The sequence below is a fragment of the Gouania willdenowi genome, chromosome 10, assembly GCF_900634775.1.
Source record: "Gouania willdenowi chromosome 10, fGouWil2.1, whole genome shotgun sequence".
Taxonomy (NCBI): Eukaryota; Metazoa; Chordata; class Actinopteri; order Blenniiformes; family Gobiesocidae; genus Gouania; species Gouania willdenowi.
Window position 1 is genome coordinate 18924921 of NC_041053.1, and position 10114 is coordinate 18935034.

Below are 10114 nucleotides of genomic sequence, written 5' to 3' on the forward strand. Positions count from 1 at the left end.
TGAAAGGAAGTTGCACTAAAGAGACAAATTAGATCTGCTCAGAAACTACAGGATCTTTCAACTAAAGTTACTAAAGATCTCGATCTCACTGTACATTTTCACCGTCATATCGCCTCAGCTGGCGTCGTGTGCCACAGTGTTGTTGTTACTTTGGTAAGGTTGTGTGTTTATGTCTTGTTTTGAGCAGTAGTTGATGTTAGTTTGTCTTTTATCACTCAAAAGCCATTGCTCTTATCTTTAGTGAACTGAAAGCAGTGTTTACCATGTAAAACACATTATTCTATGTTCTTGAAGCCATTATATGCACCCCCCCCCCCCGCGTTTTTCACGATAATAATAATAATACGTATTATTATTATTATTATTGTATTTTCTTCAACCCGTTCAATGAGGTCGTGACGTAAGGATGACGTATTGAGTGAAGCGATTTTTTTTTTTTAATTTGTATTATTATTATTATTATTATTATTATTATTATTATTATTATTATTAACCCTGCACAGAGGGTGCCACCGCTGTACACCGAGCCTAAGGAAAGGTATGCACTTAGTTACTTGTTAATACTCAGTAAATTGTTTTAAACACATTAACTCCTGTACAGCGCCCCCTGTGGACATTACAGGTACATCCTGTTACTGCGGTGAATCCTAAGGTGATTCTGTAGCGTTTCAGCTGCCCTGTGATTGGTTAGTCAATCGCTGTCGCCATGGTGACATGTCTACGTTCGATAAACGAGTTCGCGTATGTGTTGAAAGGACAGAGAACTTGAAAGGAAGTTGCACTAAAGAGACAAATTAGATCTGCTCAGAAACTACAGGATCTTTCAACTAAAGTTACCAAAGATCTCAATCTCACTGTACATTTTCACCGTCATATCGCCTCAGCTGGCGTCGTGTGCCACAGTGTTGTTGTTACTTTGGTAGGGTTGTGTGTTTATGTCTTGTTTTGAGCAGTAGTTGATGTTAGTTTGTCTTTTATCACTCAAAAGCCATTGCTCTTATCTTTAGTGAACTGAAAGCAGTGTTTACCATGTAAAACATATTATTCTATGTTCTTGAAGCCATTATATGCATCCCCCCCGCCGCGTTTTTCACAAAAATAATAATAATAATAATAATAATAATACGTATTATTATTATTATACAAATTTAAAAGAATCGCTTCACTCAATACGTCATCCTTACGTCACGACCTCATTGAACGGGTTGAAGAAAATACCAGAAGCAGACCAGCGCCATTTCGTAAACGACAGCCACATTACGTTATTCGACGTCTTTTGTCTTTTAACTCGTCAATACACGTCAAATCTTCACTCTTGAGGGTTGTTCGAGCTACATTGGGGTAAGACATACCATTTAATGGTTTTTCAGCAGTCAACTTTGCATTACGCTAGCCTGTTAGCAAGTTAGCTCACGGAAATTCGTGACTACTCAACATGGCTGTTATCGAGTATGCACCGCGACATAACAATAACTCGGTATCTTCTTTCATTTGACTGTTAGGTCAAATAAGCATATTGATTCTTTCTATAAGTTATATCATGTGTTATCGCACATGGAAAAAGTGGCATTGAACCAAATTATATTATCATTCGTTGGTTTACAGTTTATTGTGGCTAGCTTCGTTTGACTTATATAAAATGGCACGACAACGTAAAACTATGTAGATCGTTCACCGTCAGCTTGTTAGTGCTGTGGAAGGTCATTCATGTTTTTATTTTTCTGATTAAACAGAGTCCGTCTAATTCAGAGATTGCTTATGGTTTCATAGGGGATTCTGAGTTGTTAGATATTGTGAGGCCTCTTCAGTGGCCGGGGTTTATTTTAGTAGTTTTTTTTTTTTTTGCATCTGCTTCTATGTTGTGTCTCCAGTAGGGATGTAACGATTCACTCAACTCCCGATACGATTCTCTCACGATTTTTTCATTTACAAAATGGGACTGTAGACAAAAAAAATTTTTGGGAAAAAAAACTAGAAAATACTGTATTATTTTCCTTTTATTTTTCATTGTCAAAAGAATTCCTTGAGAAACTATTCAAAACAATGCAATTTAACTAAAAATAAATCTTGAATTAAATAAATAAAGGAATAATACAAATGAAAATGAAGCCTATTAATTTAAATTCTGGTTCTATTATAAACAATGCAAAACTGCATAATAGTTCTTTTTCTTTTAAAAGTGCAACTGAAAATGTATTGTGTGCCTTAACAATTGGACTTTAAAAAAAAAAAAAACCGATTGCACTGATTTACGTCATATTTGTTTGGACCAGCAGAGGGCGCTGGTAACACAGTGGTCGGTTGGCATGCAGATATCTTGCAGTGAAGAAGAGAAGCTATGCTAGCAGACAGAGCTAATAGAAAAGCATGACTTTTACAGATATTCAAGTAATATTACAGATATTCTTTCGGTGCTAAAGGGGTAATGAATTAACATATTTAAGAGTAGAAGGCAGCCAGAAAGAAAGTATTAGCAGACTCCGCCCGCCGCCTACACTTGTGGATAGATGAATGAACTTATGAATCGATTACGATTAATCGTTACATCCCTAGTATTTTTTAAACCCAAACAAACTGCAACACAGTGATGTCATATGAACCGGAAGTAGCGAGCTCACTACCAAAAGGTAGTAAAATTAAAGTAGATTCGCCTGAGTCCTCCTAGGAACGCCCCCACCTCTTGGAAGTGCCTCTGACCTTTTGTCCTCGCCCACCGCTCCACAGCACAGCGCCCCTCCCCCGCATCTCGAGCAGGCAGCGGCACAGCGTTTTATTGCAAAACATAGCTTTATAACGATGTATGTAATTTCATAGCAACGTACGCTTCATAATGTAACATAACTGTCCTTAGCCAAACATCTGGCTCCAAAATGTAACTATTCATGTTACTTTTAACAGAAAATAAATTATTAATCAAACATTTAGCTGTTGCCCTTTATGATTAAAAAATGTTATATTTATGATTTAATTGCAACATAGTTTCATATTACTGAATTGCAAAATGTAGCTTAAAAATTACGTATATTTATTTATTTATGACAAGAAGGTTGAATATTACCAAGCAGAACTCTCTCAGGTTCGTCTTCAAAGTCACTTTCCAGGTCAGACGCAGGATCGCATTCGTATGGATGCACAGTATCCTGCATGGCCATTGTTCACAAAGTGATAAATTGTAGCTCCTTTCCAATAGTCAAATTACAATGCACCGAAGATTGATAGTTGTTTCAGTGCGTGTGGAGGAGATGCAGTAGTGTTGCGATGACGCCACAGACAGCGTGCTGAAGGGGCGTGTCGGAACGGGTAGGAGCTTCTTAAGGAGACGGGCCTATTTCAAGGCGTTTGATACAGCCATGATGCGAGAGCAAATTTATTCAAGGCAGTTATTTTAATTTACTGCATTTACAGACCAACATAAGGTTGCATCATCATTGTAGTGTGCTATAGTTTTTGTTACTACTATTAAAATTATATAAAATAATTGACCTGTTATTTCAGCCACTGCTTAAAAACTTAATATTGACATTAAAATATTTAGCAAATATCCTATTTCGAGTCACTGTCAATCTTTACTTCAACTACGGTATGCCAGTTACTGTAAGTCAACTATTCATCAGCATGCATGGCTTGAAAAAAAACGGGTGCGACCAAATTCTGTGCTGGTACGACCAACTCAGAATGTTAGTCGTACCAATGCCACCACTGGAAAAGTTAGTGTAGAGCCCTGAAATGCATTCGATTATTTTTTGAAGTAGGATAGTATTGTGATGGTTGGTTTATCCTGCTCAGTGCTTATCTTTTGGTAATGTAGATGAAGCCTCAGCTAGTATTAATGAGGTGATACTCGGCACAAAATAGACATTGACGTTTGAACCTAAAGACATGTTCCTATTTGACATTTCTAACCTCTGTCCCCCAGATGCGCCAGTCGAAGCGAACACCCTCTCATCGTATCTGGCTCGACGAATACTGCTGGGAGGAGAGGATGGCAAGTCATAAAAGAAAGAGACAAGATTCACACAGCAGTGAGAGAGAAAATAAAACCAGAAGAACCTATCACCACAAAACCTTTGAAGGGTATATATCCAATATGTCATCGATGAAAGGCTAATAATGGCACTGTATTATGAGATGTATTGATACCTGTTTCTTTTAATAACTGGTACATACTCTGCATTTAAAGTTCTAATTGCATTCACGGTTTACTCGTAGAGTACTTTATGTGAGTTTAATGATGTCTGGAATGTTTCCAGATCTGCTCTAATTTTAATGCTGTAGAGGGGCAGATTTGTTCTCGGATAAGTGACACCAGTAGGGTGACGAGGTAAAAGTAGTTTGAGGATTTTTTCAGATCCCATATAGTATGTGCCCAAATATTATAGGTGGAACAACAAAAACATAATGTGACAATTCATTTTTAGTACATTATTGGGATTACGTTTGATTATTTTGTTTAGTTTTTGTTTCTAATATTGGCTTGGGTAGTACTGTAGAAAGTTGTGAGAGCTCAAGATTCACAAGTGTTAAATGGCAAGATTGTGACAGTTTTTTGTAATTTTTAATACTTCTCATTTCTAAGTGGCTAACGTAGCTCTCAATAAATAAGTAATAAAGTCTATTGAAGAGCTTAAACCTGTGAGGACAAGTGTTTTATGACTCTTAGTCTTCGTGTCCTTAAATGTGCCACGTAAGCATTTCCGTAATGATAAACGGTGCCATTTGCACATTTGTTATTTATGATCATGCTGCATTGCTCTCCTCTAATTAAACCGATTGCAAGGTGCTGGGTGTCAATCAGTATGTTGCTAATTACAAATGTTATATAAAAAGCCTAGAGATAAAGTGTCAGGCAACAGGTGGTCCATTTGCACCATCACATCCAGTCTTCACTTTAGATTCAGACTGGAGACAAAGTGAGTCATTTCTAATCTCACAATTACTTTTTTAAAGGTTGTTTTTGGTTTGTCTCTTTGTTTTGATTGCAGACATTATCTGGAGACCCGCAATCAGAACCAAAGGCTGGAATATCGGGACGGCTACCTTGTGGACTACAGTGCAGACATGACCTGGGATACCAACAGTCATGAAAGCACGTACAAGGACAGAGACCAAGACTGGCATCACTACAGCAAGTCTTCTGGACGCAGTGGTGTCAGTGGACGCAGCGGGCGAAGCAGCCGCAGAAACAGAGATGGAAGACGAAAACGAAGCCACTGTCGCCTGGAATCCTCCTCGGTACGTGCACCTTTGTCCGTCTCTTCTTTTTCCCTTTTGTGTTTAGATCACCAATCTAAATGCTTTATGGTCGTTCATGTATAGCCAATATTAATAAATGTCAATTTTAAATTGGTGTGAGTTTTACTTCACATTGTTAATTATGATCGACAACAAATAAGTGTTGGGGCTGGTTTGGTTTGTGTAACAGTAAAGTCAACATTGGTAATGCTGAGATTTGAAAGGGTCAAAAGGAATTGAATAAAATATATGCAAGTGTAGAATAATTGATTCACATTCAGTTTTCTTTCTGTATCACTTTGGATAAAGTCTCATCTGAAAATCTTGTTGCCATGTTGTTTTTCTTCTGTAACACACACTATGTGGTGGCTGCCGCCCAATTTCTCTGACGTGGGCTGAATTTGAATTTGCCGCTCCGTCCTTCCGTCCATTCGCCTGCTGATGTTACTGAACGGGCTGAATCTATCCATCCCTCACCTCTTCCCTTGGCCCGGTTGAATGAATGGCGGTGTCGCAATGTGATGGCCTGGTGCTGGCTGACTGGTGGGTTGTTGATGTGATGGCGGATTGCGTCGGGTCCGGTGCAGAGGAGGAGCCATCACCGCAGGAAAAGATCCCGGAGTGTTGAGGATGATGACGAGGGTCACCTCATCTATCACACCGGAGACATGCTGAAAGCGAGATGTATAGAATATACACCTTTTTTTTTCTTACGCTGTTTCCTGTATATATATTTTTTTTTTTTTACATTTAAACATTAATTTAGAGGCTGTAATGTTGGACCAGCCAAAGTTAATCTTTTTGTCAAGTTTTTTTTTCTCATTTAATAGATTTAAGAAATTAAATGTATGTCAGTGTTTTTGAATTATGTTTATTTCAGTGGGTTCGATGAAGGGAATTGTGTCACTTCTGGGTGTCTAACTTCAACTTTGCATTTTCTGTAGATGAGATTACGTGTACTCTCGGGGAGGGTGCCTTTGGAAAGGTCGTCGAATGCATTGATCATTCAAAGTAAGTCCAAATGAAGAATTTTAACTTAAAACTGGGCCTCTTGTTTATTCAGATTCATTCAATGTTGTTGTGGATATGTTTCATGCTTTCAGTGATGGGGCTCGAGTAGCTCTGAAGATCATAAAAAATATAGACCGCTACCGTGAGGCGGCTGTGTCTGAGGTAGAGGTACTCGAGCAGCTAAAGACCCTCGACTGCAACAGCAAGCAGTAAGTTAATGTAACAGTGGATTAGAATGTGTTCATTTATAGACTGTTGTAACCTCTCCCTCTGTTGTGTGCTCGTGTGCAGTGCTTGTGTGCGTATGATAGACTGGTTCGACTACCACGGACACATTTGTATCGCCTTTGAGCTGCTCGGGCTCAGCACGTATGATTTCCTCAAGGAAAACAACTTTCAGCCTTTCCCCGTCGATCACATCAGGCACATGGCCTACCAGATAATACGAGCTGTGGATTGTGAGTACTGAACACTTCCTGTGCACGTGTTTCAGTTCGACAGCGTTTTGAAATAACACTGATGTGTTTTCTTCTCAGTTCTGCACAAAAACAAGCTGACCCACACAGACTTGAAGCCTGAAAACATTCTCTTCATCAATTCAGACTATGATCTGAAGTACAACCGTGACATGGTACGTGTGCTAAATACCAAACACCTGCTTACAGGGTTGGGGTCAATTATAATTGTAATCGCATAATTAATTATTAATTACAATTATGACATAATATATAAATTGGAACTGGAAAAAGATGTTACTGTTAACGTAATTGAATTGTAATTTAGGTCAGATGACTTTTTAATTGTATTTTGCATGGAAATTATTTGAAAACTGTCATTTATAATTGAACTAAACCACATTAAAGTTTATTGCTTACAATTATTAAAATATGTTTCATATCAAGGTTACCTGTCACCTCTCATAAGGATCAATATAGCATTTAGAAAAAAATTTAATTGAGGGGAGTACTGACAGATAAAAGGCTCATACCGCACCAAAAACATTAAAACTAATATTTTCATGGATAAGGAAACCTAACGAGGTAACCAAGAGATAAAAAACACAGATGATGGATCATATTTTTTAGTGTACTTTACAGCTGATTTAAAACATTGGACAAACTGAGCCGTTATCATGAGAGAAGCTAACAAGAAGCTAACACAAGAGAAAGCTTACGTTTAATAAAGGTTATTTATTAAAGGCCCAGTAATTGTGATTAATTGTAATTGAACTTTAGTTATTGAGAACGTAATTGTAAAAGACTTTCAGGGAGAATAACAATTGTAATTGGAAAAATGTCGATCAACCTAATTGTAATTGAGTTGTAATTGAATGTATGTAATTGTAATTTCATAATGTAATTGGCTCCAACCCTGGCTGCTTCTTTGTTCTAACTCTGAGTTTTACTTGTTGCTTTTTCTGTTCAGAAACGGGATGAGCGGAAGTTGAAGAACCCAGATATTAAGATAGTTGACTTTGGTAATGCCACATATGATCATGAGCACCATACGTCGGTCGTATCCACTCGGCATTATCGCGCTCCTGAGGTCATCTTAGGTAAGTGCTGTTTAACGCTAACGGTCAGAGACGTCTGATGTGTGTGTGTGTGCATGGACGTTATGGGTGTTTGTTGTGTATTCCTCAGATTTAGGCTGGAACCATTCCTGTGATGTCTGGAGCGTGGGATGTATCCTCATTGAATACTATCTTGGATCAACACTTTTCCAGGTAGGTGTAAATAATTAAACTATTTGAATCAGGCCAACTGTTGTAGCTTAGCACGTTGTCAAGCTCAGTGTTTTCTGTTCTGAACCAGACCCATGATAGTAAAGAGCATCTTGCCATGATGGAGAGAGTCCTTGGCCCAATTCCCAGAAACCTACTTGAAAAAACTAAGTAAGAGTTAATGGAACACCTTTTGCTTGTTTAATTTTTATTCTTTGGTGTAACGTGATGTTAATAAATCTGTTGTGCAGGAAACGGCGATTTGTCAACAGGTATAAGCTTGACTGGGACGTGCACAGTTCTTCAGGGAGATACGTCAGGAAACACTGTAAACCCCTGAAGGTGAGACGTCTACAATTGAGTTGATTTTGCTACATTATTAGGTCACACTCTACTTAGTTTTATACATAAAGGCTGACATTATGCTATCATTATTATGACATGACAACTGTCTTTAGCATGAATAAGGAGGTCATGAAGGCCGTCATTAAGTGTCATTCATTACCCTAACCCCAGTGTTGGCTAATAATTTAGCTAAAGGTGTCATAGTTTAGCCAACGACACTTAATGACAGCCTTCACTACACCTTATTCATGCTAATGACAGCGAAATGTCAGCCTTATGTATAAAACTTCAAGTAAAGTGTTACCCAAAGTGTTACCCATTATTGCACTTGTCAGTGTTTAGAGTGCCTCTGATGCAGAATGTTTCTTTATTCAAAAACAGTTATTCAGTTTCTGATTCATTAGTTTTTCTCATATAACTTGGTGTTATGTCATGTAAAACTGAGTGTTTCATTAAAAGTGACATTAGTTTGTGTAAACCTTTGTTTTTAGGATTACTTGGCATCCAAAGGTGAAGCCCACCTGCAGCTCTTTGACCTGATAGAGAAGATGATGGAGTATGACCCAGCTAAGAGGCTTAGTCTGGAGCAGGCACTACGCCATCCTTTCTTCTCCTGCTACCACAAAAGCTCTAAAAGCAACAGCACTAGCAGCAGTAGCAGTAAAGCAGACTGACCCACTCCCCAACTCAAGGCTGTGACCACCTGAAATGTACTGCCATTGTTAAAGTGGGGGCTGGCTGCATGTCTCTGCTTCCTGACTCTCCGAGAGAGACGTACTTTACGCTGACTGTGTCAGTCCACTGCTGTGCAGGGCCAATCTTCAAAGTCACAATAGTGACTTATATTGGAACATTTGTGGGTTATTATTTATTTCCATTTTGTATAATCTCAATACTTGGAAAGTTTTTGTCCCCCTTACTGTTTATTTTTGGGTTCTCTAGTTTGTGTAAACAATCAATGTAAAAATACAAAAAGTGAAAACATTTTGTTTAAAGCCAGTTCTCCACTGACTGGTTATGTAAATTCTCAATAAACACAAGTAAAACTGTTCCAACGTGAGATTCTTATGACTTAAGGTGCTGTAACAGTGGTAATCCAGAAGGTGTCAGTAAGTAGCTGTTCTATGATCCATGAGTACTGCTGTTTCTCTCTGTTCCATCGATAAATTGACATCATTCACCCATTGATCTGCTAAAAGTTGTTCACTTCACAACAACTTTCTTACAATCAAATGTAAAGTTTAGGTGCAACCCATGCATGGTTAACTAGCATCAGATGCGCTTATTTTGGTGACCACTAGTAGATTCAGATGCAGTGAAAACATACAAGCTTGCTCTATTTAAACATACCAATGTGTTAAGTTTATATTTTACCACTTTGATTTTTCTGGTTCTAACTGCAGCTGTTTAAAGGCTCACTGTTAATTTTATAACTTTATTCAAAATGTCAGTTTTCCAGTGTCGCAGCCAGTCTTCTGGAAATTATTTAAACAATTCAGTGTAAGTTCAAAGGGTTCACTTTCAGCCAACAGCAAGTTTATTCCCAGCATTTAATCTACTGATAGGACCAGTAACAAGGCCATTACTCACCAGTTGATTTGTTGATTGCAAGTTCCAGTTTTTGTTTTTAGTTGTAAGTGCTGCATGATAAATTTTCCTTTAAAACAGTAAACTCATTAGGAAATTGGCATGGGGTGATTTAATAACTCAGATTGACCTGTAGTATTGCAGTTTAACTACTGATTAACAAGGCACTAATGGGTCAGATCAATATTTTCCACGTTTTTGTAGCATTTTTACATA

The 10114-nt window shown here is 38.0% G+C and overlaps 1 protein-coding gene across 2 annotated transcripts; it reads left to right on the plus strand.

The window, feature by feature from the left end:
- Window positions 1-1192: 1192 nt before the first annotated feature.
- On the plus strand, window positions 1193-9362 carry LOC114471323 (dual specificity protein kinase CLK4-like). Of its 2 annotated transcripts, XM_028460070.1 has the most exons (13): window positions 1193-1341; window positions 3917-4074; window positions 4983-5232; window positions 5820-5916; window positions 6177-6243; window positions 6336-6452; window positions 6535-6701; window positions 6780-6874; window positions 7669-7798; window positions 7887-7969; window positions 8058-8137; window positions 8218-8308; window positions 8803-9362. In XM_028460070.1, exons 2-13 carry the CDS (start codon window positions 3917-3919, stop codon window positions 8983-8985), a joined length of 1518 nt encoding a protein of 505 aa, XP_028315871.1. In that variant the 5' UTR covers window positions 1193-1341; the 3' UTR covers window positions 8986-9362. The 2 variants fall into 2 exon arrangements, with proteins under 2 accessions (XP_028315871.1, XP_028315872.1); XM_028460071.1 differs by lacking the exons at window positions 1193-1341; window positions 3917-4074; window positions 5820-5916 and having other exon boundaries at window positions 5100-5232.
- Window positions 9363-10114: the final 752 nt, after the last annotated feature.